The following is a 16,511-nucleotide window of genomic DNA, read 5'->3' as shown; positions in this document are numbered from 1 at the left end:
TTCAGAGGTATCTCAGGCCACTCTACATGAAATTGTATATATTTCACATATATGCAGAACTGCCACATAGATATATGAAGCAACTATTCATCAAAGAACCCTGTTTCAGACACTCAGCTACGATTGGAAACTTGTTCAAACTGTGGCTACTACAATGCCTACTACCATAATGATTTTTGAAGGTAACGTTCTAAGATGTGAATATTAATAATTAAATCACACTTCACAGCAGCCTTGCCCAACAACTTCTGCTACCCCACCGGCAAGTGGTTGGAGAAAGCTGCTCCAATTTAGCATCAAGGTACAGTACAGTTGGAAAATGAAGCTCAGTTTTTCTCATCTCTATAGATGCCTCAGTGCCTCACAGGTGCTTATGCTTTTCAGGCAGGTGGCCAAAGAAGAGCAAAATTATTTACTGTTTTGAGCCAACACCATATCTTGTGGGTGTGAATTCCAGAGATTTATTTATTTATATGTATTTATTTCATTTGTATGCTACCTTTCTCCCCGGAGGGACTTAAGGTGACTTATTCATTATAGAAAAAAGTATTGTATTTTTTGCAGTATTTCATTTAGCCACTCTAGATGAATCCCACTCAGAAATGGGATTTTAAAAGTAGAAAAAAAAAAAAAAAACGCAAATGGGGGATGATTTTCAGATGCATTTCTCCAAACAGCAATAATACAAAAATAAAGCAATGGAGAGTGGCCAAAAACAACACCTTTTTACTTTCAGGAAGTTTTTGTCCACTTTCTGTTTGCTTTATTTTCGCATTATTGCTGTTTGGGAGAAACATCGTCTGAAAATCATCCCACATTTATGGGGATTTTCTACTTTTAAATCCCGTTTCTGAGCAAAATTCATCTAGTGTGATAAGGTCCCTAGTAAGTCTTCTTGAAATTGGTTTCCCACACTTGAGGTAGAGGAGGGGAGAAAATATGCAGTGGCACTGCAGCAAATGTTGAGACAGAGGAGTGACAAATGGTTGAAGGAGTTCAGATTCCTGTGTGCCTTTTATTCATTCTGTGGTCTTAGCAAGTTGTTTGTTTCTATCTAGACCAGTGTCATTTGTTTCTAGTGCTATACTTTCTTGAACATGGAGGCTCAATATGGCTGGAACAGAGCCAGCAGGATCAGACTAGCAAAGATAGGACAGAAAGAAATGTCTGAGTCCTCACTGAAATACTATTTAATCCTGTTAAGAGAAGTTAGAGTTTTGTTTACGGAACAAAAGAGTTTACACCAAACACGAACTGCAGAATGCAAAATATCTAACAGTCAAATAATGAGATTTAGCCAACAGGACAGATCATCCGTGCCACAAGTCTGAAGAGTACTCTGTTCTAAAATGGTTTTATAATGTGCAAATAATCCATAATCAAATGATTTATAATCTAACAGTTAAGAGTATGACTCTTCTAATAAACATTGGCATTATGTTTTCTGTGGCTACTTCCATTGTAAGGCTATTTGTTGCTGAGGCAGACTTTATAATGTCATTTTATGATTTTTCTCATCCATATGTTTGAAAGCTGTTGGTTAAAGCTGGTAATAATGGATTTTGAATTAGCACTAAAAGGTGCAGGATCAGGCCTAATCTGCATATACAGAAGAACAACGAAGGAAAAACAAAAAGAGTCCTAAGGCAAGAGAAAATACAGCACCACATCAACTTGCTGATAGGGAATGCCATTTTTGATTCTCTTTTACACACAAAAACCTCCTAGTAAGATACACCCTCCTTTCCTGACATTCTGAGGTTTGAGTTGCAGAAATTATTGATATAATCAGCATTTTAAAAAGACAATCTATTGCAAACTAGAAAAAAAATTACTTTTTTTGATCTGTAACTCGCACAGTTCTCTACATTGGCAGGAGTGGATTTTGAGTCTTATAGTCAAAAAAGTAACATTTTCAAGCTCTGTGATCATCTGTTTTCCAGGATTCTACTCTGCTCTACACTCTGAACTCTAAAGCTGGGCTCAGACAAAGGCTCTTTACACCCAATGAGCAATAGCTTGCATTTGCTCTGGCTCACCCCACCCCCAATTCCAACAGAACAGACGTTCAAACCTATGAGAGCAGCTGACACACTTCTTCTCCCTGTCAAAGCTAACTCCTGTGAGTTTGATGACTATGATCAGTGATAAGCTTAGCAGCAGGTATGCCAAAGTGAATCTCGTATTGTCTAGGGAAAAGGCTGACGATAATACTTTAATGGGCCAATATCTTAACAGTCTCATCATTTAGTCAAAGAAGAGAATTAGAAGAGAGCATGTTAATACTGGCCATAATAAAGATCCCTTCTGACCCTGGAAGCTAAGCAGCATCAACCTTGGTAAGTATTTGGATGAGAGACCATAATGAATACCAGATGCTGTAGACCAGTGGCTCACAACCTTTCTAGTGCCGCAACCCTTTAATACATTTCCTCATGTTGTGGTGACCCCCAACCATAAAATTATTTTCATTGCTACTTCATAACCGCAATTTTACTGTGTTTTCCAATGTTCTTAGGTGACCCCTGTGAAAGGGTCTTTCGACCCCCGAAGGGGTTGCGACCCACAGGTTGAGAACCGCTGCTGTAGACATTCATTTCAGAGGGAAAAACCACCTCTGAATATTCCTTGCCTAAGAAAACCCTATGAAATTTTTGGGTTTGTAATAAGGTGATGGGCAACTTCAAGGCATGAATACTGACAAACACGTTAATACTAAAAGATCACAAACTGTTCAAAAAGCAGACTTTGAATTGCAGCAACACCTACTGATAGATGAGTTTGTTATCAAAATGAATGGAAAAGGGAATACAGAATGGAACAAATATTCATAACTTTCTGTTTCGAGGTTGGAAAATGGGTTTACTGACATTCAGGAAACTTAGTTGGAAAAAATTATAGAACAATAAGAATTCTGCAGAATATTCCCCTGGCATTTGATATCCTGAATTGATGCACAGGAATGATTCTGTGGGGAAAAATATGTGTCTTGTGTAAAATCTGTTTTAAGTTCAGCAAATGGCTTCCTGTGCAGAAAATATTGTTTCCTGTGCAGATAACCTACACAAAACGCAGATTTTTAAACAGAAAAAGTACACGTTTTCTTTGGAGAATAATTCCCACACAACACTTTTGGATGGTTGATAATGGGGAGAAAACTGTGGCAGGATAGTCCTTTTCTCCCACAGAAGGAAGAAAACTACTTTAATTATTCAATGATTAGTCAATTATTTACATAACTAAACCGGATTCTACCCAGTGTGTAGTTCTGAGGACAAGTCATACTCTACAATGCTCAGCAGTTTCTTTTTTTAAAAAGCCTCACAATAAAAGTAAAATTGCCATTTAAAAGTTAGCTACATATGCTCATCACAGACATTTCACTCAGTGACACAACAGTCACTGAATGATTCACAGTATCTTTTTTTCTTGCTGATTAATTTCCTCACAGCTTTTACACATTTTGCTTTAATCTGTTGGGCAAGAAATTGATTCTGAAACAATCACTACTAAACTAGTTCAGTCTCTACTATGTATTAGAGATGTTAATATTCTACTATCTTATTCTCATGAGTGAAGATAAATAATTTTTACAGGTTCCTTTCCGCTACAAAGAAAATAAATATTTATGCACAATTCTCACCCAGTATATGCCCATTCTGAAGTGCTTCCAGAAATTATTTTGCAAAGAAACAATCTTCTGTACAGGCACTCTGGGCATAGTTAGATTCACCCCTACAATCAAATGCACCTCTGTATTTTCTCCCATAAAAACAGATTGCTTTGAATGATGCACTCCATTTGGGCACCACCTTTCAATGGAGGCAACATCTGCTCACACTGGTGAATCAAGCATAACACAATACTGCTCAGCATAACACAATACTGTAGCTGCAGTAAGGGAATATCAACCTTTGCAATGTCCAAAAGAGGGCATATGCAGGCATAAGGGAAACATACAAGTACAGTGGACCCTTGTTACTGTATATGCTGGGGTTTGGTTCCAAGATCCCCTGTGGATAACAAAATCTGTGGATGCTCAAGTCCCATTAAATATAATGACATAGCAAAATGGTGTCCCTTATAAAAAATGGAAAATCAAAGTTTGATATTTGAAATTTATACTTTTGTTGAACATTTTCAAACCATTCCGTGTATAAGAAATCCATGTATATGAAGGGCCAACTGTATGTATGTGATTAAAAGTATTTGAGTTATAGAACGTCCAACCCATAACAGGGACATTGCATGACATTTATGTGCTTGCACAACACAAATTGCACCTTCTACTGCGTTCCTGCTATATGCAGGTTATGTTTCTTCACAAATATTCATTATAATGATTTGATGATTGCTGCTGAAACAAATGAATATGCATATATCAGACAGTCCAGGGCATGAAAGATCTTTGGCTTTTGAACAGCATTAGTTTGCTTGGATTTCAATGAAGTATAAACACAGGAAAAGATCAAACCAGGAAGAGATAATAATGTGATTTATAAGACATGTCTCTGAACATCAGTGCAATGAACATGATAACTTACAGATGATAAGGCATTCTTCAGTCCAACTATTTGAGCAGATGGAGATGAAACTGCATCATGTTCAAACATCTGCTTCAGCTTCTCTCTCTCAGTTGATATTGTACTAAAAGCCGACTTTAAGGTAAAGTACACTATAAAAATAGATTAAAAATATCTGTGTTACAGAAATGACATAACATAGTCAGGAGGTCAAAATATAGGACAATTCAGCAGACTATACTTGAATCAGATAAAGCAGAGCAGAAAACAAGAGTGTAAACTTCATCATATTTATAGCTGATCTTTAATAACTGTTTATGTAAAATACTCTGTGAGTTGTCTTACTTAGTGAGATATAAATATCTAAAACCAGTAAACAAAAACAACAAAAAACATGGTATTAACAGCATTAAAATGTAGCAGCTTCATTAAAGAGGGAGTCTGTTATATAATTACTTTTCTGATTCTAAGTTCATAGTATTTATTTTGAATAAAGTCTTAGCATACATTATCTGGCTGGATAATTTAGGAATTGCCCAAGTGACCTAGCTAAAGACAAATGATTTCCACATCAGTACCTCTCCTCTTCCTGACCACCAATGCCTATCATCTAATGCAGGGGAGGGCAAATGTGCACCTCTGGATGGTTTTTTTTTATCGCAACACCAACAATCCTTTACCTTTGCTGGGATTTGTAGTACAAAATCATCTAGAAGGACACAATTGCCCATCCCAATTTACTGGGTCCACACATGAAGATGGATCCAGACTTAATGACATTACAGCAATGACCTAATGAAATGACTGGTTAAATTACTGATTTCACTGGATCTCTTTTTTAAACATGAGCAAATCCAGATCTGAACAAAGCTCTGACTACTGGAATTATTATGTAAATTAGACTGCTAAGTGTGTAAATGATACACATAATAAATCTCTTCCAGTCTCTTGCCAATCAATATGTTATAGTCTTCAGACATTTAATAGCACATTCAGATTCTATCCGTGAAGTTTACAATAATGCCGACAGACACTTTATTTCGGCATTCTAGAAAGAATTACATGCAGGTGAGTGAATAAGTTGGCAAGGACAAATAAATAATTAAATAAATAATTGAGAGCTTGGAAATATTACTGTTTTGTACCACAGCACCCAGAATGCTCCAGGCAGTACAGCCAGTAACTTTTCTGAGTTCTGGGGAAAATAATACCATCCCACTAGCCTCCTTAGTTTCCATTATGGTGAATGCAAGTCTCTTTCACTAATGGCCACCATGGAAATGCAGTGGAATGCTCCATCTCACATCTTACAAATTGCTTGGCAGAACACACTGTTTTTACTGGCCAGCTGATAGAGGATATATTTCCTTGTAAGTAAGAGCTCATTCACACTACGAAATAATCCAGTGTGGAAACCAGGTTATTTCTAGATGATTTCCAGGTTATTTTGGGGGAGCTGGCAAAAAATCCCACTTAACCCAGGTACTTTTACTGCGTCTTTTAGAAAGACTGATCTTTTTTAAAGAGCCATAAATGAGAACATGCTGTCGATTTCATTCGAAGCACTCAGGAAGGAAGGGGTTATGTGCAGAGGGGTGGAACATACACATCTCACTGGTCTTGTCCTGCTGGCAAACTATGATTGTTTTTGACTCTCTGCACTCAGTTGTGAGGGGTGAAGAAACCAGCTCCATAAATGCACTGGATTCAAACTTCCCACACTTTTGGAAAGTGGTCCCTTTAAAGTGCCACCTGGCTTTTTTTCTCTTCTGCCAGTGAATTAGTTTCCTTATCTGCACCAATGGCTGATTCCCAGAGCTCACAAAAGCCAGGGAGGGGGTTCTCTTGGGAACATGATGAGATGGTGGACTTTTTTTTTAAAAATTTTTTTGACAGCTTATGTCAAAGTATCTTTAAATGCTGGCATAAGTGATATGATGAAAATGTGCATCATTTTTGATTAACATTTACCCCCCCCCCCGAGAACGATCAAACGTGTTCACAATGGAGGCTCCATTTTAAATCAATACCACAGTAATGAGAATATTAATTTAGTGGGTTCAGTATTGCATCATCAAATCTCCCCTGTATCTCCTCAGTACAAAATCATGAGTATAAATGACTCCTAAGAAAAGATGCTTTTCCTACCTCCAGCAAAACAACTGGCCTCTTATCAGGCTAGTAAAAACTTTCACACTCCAATCAGAATCCCCCCCCCCCAGATTAATTAAAGGCCTCCTGATTTTTTTCTTATCACTGTATCCTGATTTATTGTATCTCCATGATTTATATATAATTAATCCATTTTAATATTTGTGGGTAGGTTAAACTGAAAGATCTTCAAAAAGGGAGAGGTGGGATACAAATAAATATTTATTAAATATTTATTATTATTACTTGTTTGGGGGGTCACACAGGGGACTTCATAGACAAGTTAGAATTTGAACACAGAATGGCGTAACATAATCCACTATGAGTACACCTGTTCTCAATCACATGTAACAATGAGCACCCAAATTATTTTAAAAGCACTGATTTGTTGTGCATTCATTTCCTAAACAAGGAAGCACACATCGACAGCAAGAAAGAAAAGCTAAGCTAATAATTAGGCTAATGATTTTCCTCTCACATAATCTTGAGTAAAAGCAACATGAACTACTATTACTGTGAGACACCAGGAAGCAGGTTAACACCAGCTCACAGTGAATCTGGATGACAACAATCCCTTTACTTCATGCTAACATCACCATATGGCCACTTTCTTCCATGAAAGTCACCATGTAATGAAATTGGCTCATTTGGCATAGAGTTCCCAGAGTACTGGCTCTTTGGTGACAGTTTCAAGCTTTTATGGGATTATGATATTTTCAATTTGCTCCATCAGGGCCATGTGAGGGAAGAAGATCCAACTGTTTCTAAGGCATGATTCATAGAGCCATTTCTAACTAGCAAGATTAAGGACAAATGCCTTCTCTTCTGGCTGCATAATAATCACTTCATTATGCTTGTGAGGTGTGAGCTACTTCAGTATACTCTCATCATTGAAAACAGCATTTGTGCGTGTAGGTGAAGTAACTTTTGGTCTTTCAGATGTTGTGGTACTGCAACACCTATCAGCTTTCACCAGTATAGCAGTGGTGAAGGATAATAGGTGATGGAGGGAAAAAAATTGGAGAATCAAGTGATGCCAGCTCTGGATATAAAACTACCATATGTTAGGCATGAGAAAAGTGTGCTAAATGACCCAGTTAATTATACTGTGCAAGATGGAGACTTAGAAAGCCAATGTTTTGTTATCAACAACAACAACAACAACAAAATGTGAATGGGGGAACCATCACTGATTGATGTCTGTGCTTAAAGAAATGATATCTGAATATTTCCTGTTCATAAAACATTGCACATAAAGCTTGAGCAAGTATATGTTTCTTTCCCCAAAGTTCCTCTCCCCTGCAACTACAGCTGCTGAATATAGATGGATAAACCATTTATACTCTATAAATAAATTTTATTTATTTATTTTGCAAAAGGCTCACTATTGGCAGATTAAGCTGGCCTTCCAGCTCCTTTTTTTTTTTTTAAAAAAAAATCTCTTCTGCAATCACTAAAAATAGGTTACTGCCATAGCAACCTCCTTACATCACAAATGCCAAGTCTGAAATTCAGCAAGCTACTTGGAGCATGTATATGTGTATATAAGCCAGATGCAATCTACTGCTGCATTTCAGATAAAGATTTTAACAAATGCCTTTTAGGACAGAATATCCCAGCGACTTATATTCAGACCATTACTCCAGACTATTCAGTCTTGATGGAATTGATTCAGCACAAAAACTCTTAGGCTTTTTTTTAAGAGGGAGGGGAGAATAAAAACCAGCGGCAAGGAAGTATGATGAAACGGAAGTTATTATAAAATGCATCTTAATATATACAGGCCATTTTCTAGGGGGACTGTATAATATGCCTGAATAAACAAATTTATGCCTTAATTTAGAGAAGACCATAACTGTAAGATAGGGTAACTAGTCTGGTTCAAGCTGTGCTAAAATAAAGTTCAGGGCTTAAATACAGTTTCATATGTTTTACATTGTTTTAAACTGCTTAAACTGATTTGATACGTACGCCACCCTGAGATCTTGTTATGCAGGGCAGAAAAGAAAGAAAGAAAGAATTTTCATCTTCAGAAGGATGACAGATTAAAGGAAAAAAGGCTAAAATATAGCAACTATAGTGTGAACTGTTATTTTACTGGATTTGTCACAACACTAATAGCTTTAATTACTTTTATTCCAATCGCAGTAAATAAAATCTGGTTTACCTTTGTGTGCTATGTGACACAGGTCTTCCTGCATTTTCGAAAATTCTGAGGTTGTTTCAGAACCATTTGAATAAATTTTCTCTTCACCAAAATCTAATGTAGATAAATTAGGATTGGAAGCATGCAGTCTCAGTGGAGCAGAAAGAACACTTGGTACCTACAAAGAACACACACACCAGCTTGTGATGACAATGATGATGATGAGAATGATGATGATAACAACAAGAATAATAATGACTCCAGATTACCAGATTCAGGATTTACCAAGGGCCAAAAATGTATTGATTTAAAAGAGGCTATTTACTCTTGTAAATCAAGAGATAAGAAGTTATATAGGTTTGTCATGTAGGTTGCACAAAGCTTTAATGAAAGGCCTGGAAGTTTTGCTTAGGTGTTAAATGGTGCTATTTGTCTTCCAGGCCATTGTACATTCAGTCTTTGCCGGCAATTTCCTCTGCAGTTTTTTCTCCAATTTAGATTTACAGATTAGTTTCTTCCAGATTACTCCTGTCTTTAACCCAATGCCATAACATCCTTCTCTAGCCAAATTTCAAATTCCAAGTGGAATCATGAAGCCCCTCCAGGTATTAATGGACTACAGCTCCCCACAATCCTCATCATTGGCCAGGTTTTCTGAGAGTTGTAATCCAGGAACATTTGCGTGATTGCCTCCTATGATGAGCTTCCTCACACTCCTCAAACAGCCTGCTCCTCACTATTATTATTATTATTATTATTATTATTATTATTATTATTATTCAAGTTCTCTCCACCTCCTACCTCAATATCCAAATTGTCATGTAAAACCTTTGTGAAATAATCCCAGCATCACCATACCTAAAGTTCTGCTGTCACTTGATTTTTTTGTGTACCCATCCTCACTATGTATTGGCCAGTCCCCTTGGTCTCCCTTTATCCGCCCATTAATTCCAAACTTCTCTAGCCTGCTTTACTACCTGAGCTAGACAAAAAAACATACAAACAAAATGTGAAATAAAGCCAATTTCAGTTCTTCTAGTGGGCCCAAATTAACCAATTAAGTATGTTTTACAGCAGTGGTCCCCAGACTGTGCTCTTTAAAGGATTTTGGACTTCAGCTCCCAGAATCCCAGACTCTTGGCCAACATGGCTGAAGGTTCTGGAACTTGAAGTTCAAAATCTCTCAAAGGCACAGTTTGGGGACCACTGTTTTATAGTATCTAATATACTGTTAGCATAACATTAGCATTACACAAATGTAAGTACCATTGATTTTATACTGGAATTCCCAGTGCCTCTAAAAAAATGAAAAGGATGATCTGAGGCTATGCATCACAAATATTGCAGTTATCATAATTTCAGGCTATGCATAATGTATATTGCAGTTATAATTAGTATCAGTTTACTCATGTTTAAATGGTGATGGCCCTTATGATTCTAGAGTATATTCTATTTTTATCCATCGGACTTTGTTAAATCCTTCTTGCTTTCTTCTTTCCATTCAAACTTCCTACCTTATTTCAGACACTTAATTTGGGGAAGCAGTTACTTATCAGTTACTCACCTGAAAACTTGTGCTCCAACTCCTCATTAAACGTTTTGCTGAATTCAGGGGACTAGGGGTATGGGGAGAAAAAAGGTAAGGGGTAGGATTGCTAGGCTGGAGTGTGGCCACAGCAAAAGCGTATTGGGCAGTTTATTAGGGGTTAGCGTTTGACCGGTTACAAGCAAAAAGAACAAAAAACAAAAAACTTGGTCAATTGACTGGCCAAATAACAGGTAAGCATTTAAAAGTGCTATTCCCCTCCCCCAATGAAAGCAAAGAACATGCTAACCTCACGAAATAAAAGAAGACTTCATTCACTCCCCCAGATGCTTTACAGAGCGCATGGTGGACCACTAGGTAGCAGTTTAAAACTTGGGCCAATTGTAAGTTTTGTCACCTTTCATCTGCAAATATGCTGACATCTTTTAAGAACATTCTAAGGTGGTCTGATTTCTCCTGAACATGTGCAGACTGAGTCACCTCACTCCCCACAGATGGAAACTCCTTACTTCTTCTAGAATGCTCCACAAACAACATGCCTCTGAGATGAGCAAAATAACTGGCCTGATGAATGGAAATTGGGAGATTAGAGAACACCCTTTAGCCTTCTTTCTGTGACAGTGGCCCAATAATTGCTACGCATGTTTGATGGTTTGGGCCAAGACAGCAGACTATTATTTGACTGAGAGGAGCTTTGAGTTATATTCCGGTATCACTAATGTGCCTCAGGGGAAGGCAATGCAAACCTTTTCTGAGGAAATATTGCCAAGAAAGCCCCATGATAGGTTGCTCTTAAAGTTGCCATAAGTCTGAAATTACTTGCAAGCAAACAGCACACACAGTATGTCTGGAACTCACACCCTGCCCACCAAATACACCTTTAAAAATGGTACCAGCAAAAAATGGCACCAGACACTTCCTTTTCCTACTTTTCTAGACAGAGGTAAGAGGTAGAGCAGCAGAGAAAAGCACAAATCTTTCACACACCACACACATGTACTATATTGCAAATGAATCACCACTGTCACAATGCCTTGGTGTGCACTGAGTTCTCTGTGACAATTCACAAACATGAATATTACCAGCAAATTTAGCTACGCTGTATTTTGTTTTAATCTTCTGGCCCTTTGCATTGCCTAGCAGGCATCACAGAGGCTAAAATTCTTGCTAGCAAGTAACCTCAGAACAGTGTCTCTCTGAAAACTGCTTACATATGCTTTTTTAGTTAATGCTTCATACCCAAGTCATGTGACTCTGTTCAGAGAGTGCTGTAGCTGCAGCAAAAGACCAGCAAGAGAAGCTAGCTGAATTATTTAAAATAGAGAAGGTCAGCATAAACTTTCAGAGATAACTGAAGAATGATGAATGTTTGTCTGCAAAAGTGAGGAGTAGGTTTAGAAGGCCTCCCCATGGAAAAGAGGACACGGCTCTTTTGCCTTTTATAGTTGTGTGGAAAAGGCAACTGAATGACAAGTTATACCTGCTGAAATTCCTTAACCCAAACCACTGTTAAAGGTACAGGAACCTTCGGTTTTTAATGTGGTCATGCTAGGTAGGCTCTCATAGAACAGGGGACTATCATTCATCCCAGCTGCTATCAAACAGTGCTAGGAAGCACTAAAAAAAAGTAAAAGTTGCAAATTACTCAAAGGTGCTCTTAACATTATGGAATGTTGGATGATGATGATGATGATAACATTTGACCAGTCAATTGACCAGTACCCCAGTCTCATAGCTTGTATAAAATTTTGCCTTGATTTAGATCTGGCTAGTTTCTCCATCACCCAAATGGCAGTTCCCTTTAAAGGCTTAAGGGAGGTCTTTCTCAGCCCACTGCCAAAGATTCTTGGTATTGGCCCAAGATACTATGCATGGCACTGTTCTGCTCTCTTGCCTTCTCACAAGCCCTACAACCCAAATAAATGAGCACCATCCAAATGGAAGAAACTGGTTTTAAAGATAAATATGTTTACTATGTTGTTAAAAGCTGCATGAATGAAAAGCTCAGTAGGCTAGTTAATACAGCACCTTTTGTTCTATACACTGCTTACACCAACAGAATTAAATCACCATCTGTCATAGAGACTAATTACTACAACTATGAATTATATTGGAGAAAATGAGTTGTTTTTCACCAGTATACTCATTCTGTATTTTACAGTGCCCTGAAAAATTACAGGTTTTGGACTACAACTCCCCACTTTTTCCATCCAGCACACTGACTGCTGCCTGGGGGCTGCAGGGAACCGCGGTCCAAGAAGTAACATTTCCAAACTCTGCTATTTTAGACTGAGACAGAGGATGGGGGGGAAGGGTTGGTTACCTGCAACATTGCTTTAGCATCTTTACCAAGGGCTCGGGAACGCCACCTTCTGTGCGATCTTTTTTCCTTTTTAGGACTTTCAAAAGGGATGCCCTTTAGAACAGCACACAGGACAGAAAAAGAAAAGGATCATTTGACACAAATCTGGGAAGAATGCTAAGATGAACTAGCAGCACGACCTACCAAAGTAGCAATTTCCACAACTAACCTGCATGGCATTTATAGCAGGTGCTGAGTACGTCCTATGGAGAACTTCCATGCTTTGCAAAAGCTGGCTCATCTCCAAGAGATAGCTGTGACAGTTGGAGAGTTCTGTTTGGAATAAAGAAAGATTTTTCAGTGGCTTTATAAAAATGAGAGTGGTGTGGGAAGATAGGTAGACTCTAGATCTTTCAGCATAGCTGTTTATTATTATGGATTATTGAATAAATTTGATTAAATTGTTTAGTTTATAGTTTATAAACTGCCTAGTTTATAGTTTTGTTCCTGATAGTATTCAAGGAGAAAAGTGGGAAATAAGCAATAAAATAAAACAAAAACTCTTTTAGGATTTTAAATAACTGTTATGAATCTATTGTGCTGGTATTTTAGCAAACTCAACATGGAAAAGCAAAATACATTATCACTGCCAAGAACAACTTTCTAAAATATATTTTTAAATTATTGTATCACACTTGGAGGGAGGATGGAAAGGGGTTTTACTGATATCTCTGAATCCAGATTATTAGTAAATTTCAACTTGAAATGTGTACATAATGCCTTATCTGTAGAATTAAAATGTTATCTAGATATATGTTCATTATAATTGCTACTTGCTTCAAGGAGCTACTAACACACATCTAACTTTGTGTTTTGTTACAGAAATATGCCAGGTGATATGAGTGCTAATCAAAATTGAAGTAGTAAAATTGAGCTAAATCTAAACAGGACTGAAGGAGTTGTTCTACCTATACAAGGTGGCTATAGCTAGTCCTTTACTCCATGGATGCTCAAGCTTTGGTCCTCAGAAGCCCCAGCAAGTTTGCCAAGGAAGCAAGTAAACAAGCAAGCAAACAAAAAATGTCAAAAAACAAAAAACAAACACACACCAAAATGCATGGTATGAACCATTCCCCACCCCTGAAGAAAACTATGAAAACTGTGCAAGCTATAAGAACTGTGTAGATTATTAACAAAAAAAAAAATCATTCCCCTGCTCCCTGTCTTCATATTGTTTCTCAGCCTCAAGATGCCAAACTAATGCAGAAATATATTCAAGTCACTAATACAAATTAACCCTTTCTATGTCCCTGGGCAGCTGTTAACATTTGGCCATGATGTTAACAAGTACTCCAAAACTCACCCACCTGGTGGCAGAGGCCCACCTCCTACATCCCTTTCCCCTCCTGTGTGTCAAAACAGCTTTTAAAAAATCTCTACTGGAGTCAATTGAATGATTTTCAAATCCTGAGAGGGCCAGTGTGGTGGTGGAGGGGACACAAAGAGGGAGAGAGAGAGAAGGAATGAGAATGTGTGTGTTTATGTGGTTTTGGCAATCACAGCAGAGCCACATATTAGCAGGGAGTGATCCTACCTACTGATGGCAAGAAAGCCCCAAGATGGTTATCATGAACAAATCTGGCTCTGAAAGCACTCCCTGCTTCTTCTTTATAGAATGCTGTCATTCTGAAAATGCTCAGCTGTGTGTTCCCTTCCCAACTCAATTTGTAACTATAAAGGTTTGCTTTAAAATTTGAATTATGAGAACACACAGTGGACCATGCATCATGACAACTATGTGACAAAGATTCACATGTTAAAATGTTTTATTAATGTCAAATAACTCAAAGATTTGAATTCCTTTTTGAACAATTACCTTTGGAGCATCTTTCCATATCTTCAGAAGACTGTAGCCAAGGTGGAATCCTTGACTCATTGGCTGAACAGGAGAATGATATACTACTCCCAGTCTGTACTGAATTTTGTTGTGTCAGGCTGCCTCTCTGTTTCATGGAGGCAAGATTTCATTACTGAACAATATATTCCAAAGTATGTTTACAATATATATTGGTATGTTATATGGATTTGAAAGACCAGTACAGAGGCTTGCAAAAGTAACTTCCAAAATTATGAAGGCTGTATACATTAAAAGTGCTATCTGTCTTAGTTTTAATCAGGAGGTTGGCAGAATAATGGCACACACCCAGCCACAATTGCTCCTCTGCGAGGGTAGTGGAGAACAACTTTTATTACAATTGCCATATGCCAAAACTTCAAATGACTGTTTATCGTGCACCAGTTTTCCCCAAACAGGTACCATCCAGACAACTCACATCATCTCCACCAACACTGTTAATGGTGAGGGCTAATGGATGTTGGAACCTTCCATGAAGGCAAAAGGTTGGAGAGGCTGGTCTGTGATGAATTATTGGTCCATCAATGGAAGTCTAGGAAAGAGATTCCTAATTTCCTCAGGTTCCAAATTGAGGAAGAAGGAGAATGAGGACAATGCGCTTTTGTATTCTATAAAACTGCACAGGAATACATACACTTTATCATCAGTTAACCTGGGAGAAATTTTGAGTTGATGTTTTAACATTAAGGGGCTATACAGACCACCCCTAAGGGACAGTGGGATGCCATTCCTTTCCTGGCTGGATCAGGGCCGCAGCAACCTCATGCCGCAGCCCCCATCCAGCCTTTATAGGGTGCCATAGCTGCGGTGACGCTTGGGCCTGCGGCATTTGGATGCTGCGTTGGACGTGTACCATGATGCCGTGCGTTGTATGGAGCAGCACATGGCATCATGGCGCCCTGGGGGCAGAGTCAGGGTTAGGGTTAGGATGCTGCACCCTGACTCCGCCCATAGGCCGGCCTTTTGGGACAGTCAGTATAGGGCCTAAGTCTTCAGGCTGACAAAATTCCATGCAGTTTCCAGAAAAAGCACAACTTTTGTTGACATTCTTGGTTTTTCCTTTCCCCATCCATGCCAGTCTCCAATCTAGGACATGTGGTCTCAGTAAACCCGCAATGCACACATTGGCTATGTCCATCTTTGACCCAATAAAGAATAACTGAGAGTCCTTCCTTGACAGGGAGAAGTTTCTCCCTTTACACCTGGTCACCTTGGGAGCAGCAACTGAGCAGGTGACTGAGCAGTGACTAAGGAGCCTCTAGGCTGGACTGGCCTTTGCTGGAGAGTGGCATGGGTGAGAGGATTATCAGTTGTTCAGCCAGCTTGCTTGGTTGCAGCTCTCAGGATGATCAGGTGCAAAGCAACCAAGGCTGGTTATTTTGAATTTGATATAGACCTGATATCAATACGTATGCATGGGGGGGGGGGGGCCTAGCGTTTTTGCCCAAGATGAAAGGGGTTGATAGACAGAAAATGTTCGGGGGGGATTGTCCTGGAGGAAAGTCTTCATCTACAATACATATTTTTATTTTTTTTACCTTTCTGCTGGCTGTTGATTCCAAAAGGCCAGTTACGGAGTCTGTAACAGATGGTGATGCTGGGAAGAAATGATTGTTGATATCATGTGGAAACATGGAAATTTCATTTTGACGATACATTCTATGATGGCGCAGCTTTGCTACCCATTCATCAAAGACTTCCTGAGATTTTGCCTAGAAGGAAATGGAGGTTGTAAAAACAGAAACTTTAGTTTCCCAAATTACTAGTACACAACATAATTGTGCTGTAGAGGGTCTCATTTACTTCTTCTCAGTATGGTCAATATATGTACAAAGAAACAATGGTACCTACATGTTCATTTATTGCCCAAGAGAACTGTATCACTAGGGTAGAGGGTGGGCAAAATGGCCAATTGTGCTGCCAAAAGA

The 16,511-nt window shown here is 38.5% G+C and overlaps 1 protein-coding gene across 2 annotated transcripts in view; it reads right to left on the bottom strand.

Annotated features, from left to right (window-relative positions):
• The window catches only part of OSBPL3 (oxysterol binding protein like 3), a 121,123-nt gene that overhangs the window by 34,914 nt on the left and 69,698 nt on the right, over positions 1 to 16,511 (bottom strand). For both annotated transcript variants that reach the window (XM_089533056.1, XM_089533055.1), the window contains exons 6-11: positions 16,122 to 16,295; positions 14,545 to 14,671; positions 12,898 to 13,001; positions 12,690 to 12,782; positions 8,842 to 8,998; positions 4,545 to 4,675 (exon numbers count right to left, since the gene is read on the bottom strand). In XM_089533056.1, the coding sequence (XP_089389182.1) occupies positions 4,545 to 4,675; positions 8,842 to 8,998; positions 12,690 to 12,782; positions 12,898 to 13,001; positions 14,545 to 14,671; positions 16,122 to 16,295 (786 nt within the window). The remainder of the gene's footprint in view (positions 1 to 4,544; positions 4,676 to 8,841; positions 8,999 to 12,689; positions 12,783 to 12,897; positions 13,002 to 14,544; positions 14,672 to 16,121; positions 16,296 to 16,511) is intronic.

Source organism: Sceloporus occidentalis, unplaced genomic scaffold (genome assembly GCF_023333645.1).
Source record: "Sceloporus occidentalis isolate IW3139 unplaced genomic scaffold, rSceOcc1.0.p SCAF_7, whole genome shotgun sequence".
In the NCBI taxonomy this organism is placed as follows: domain Eukaryota; kingdom Metazoa; phylum Chordata; class Lepidosauria; order Squamata; family Phrynosomatidae; genus Sceloporus; species Sceloporus occidentalis.
This window is presented reverse-complemented; position numbering and strand designations above follow the sequence as displayed.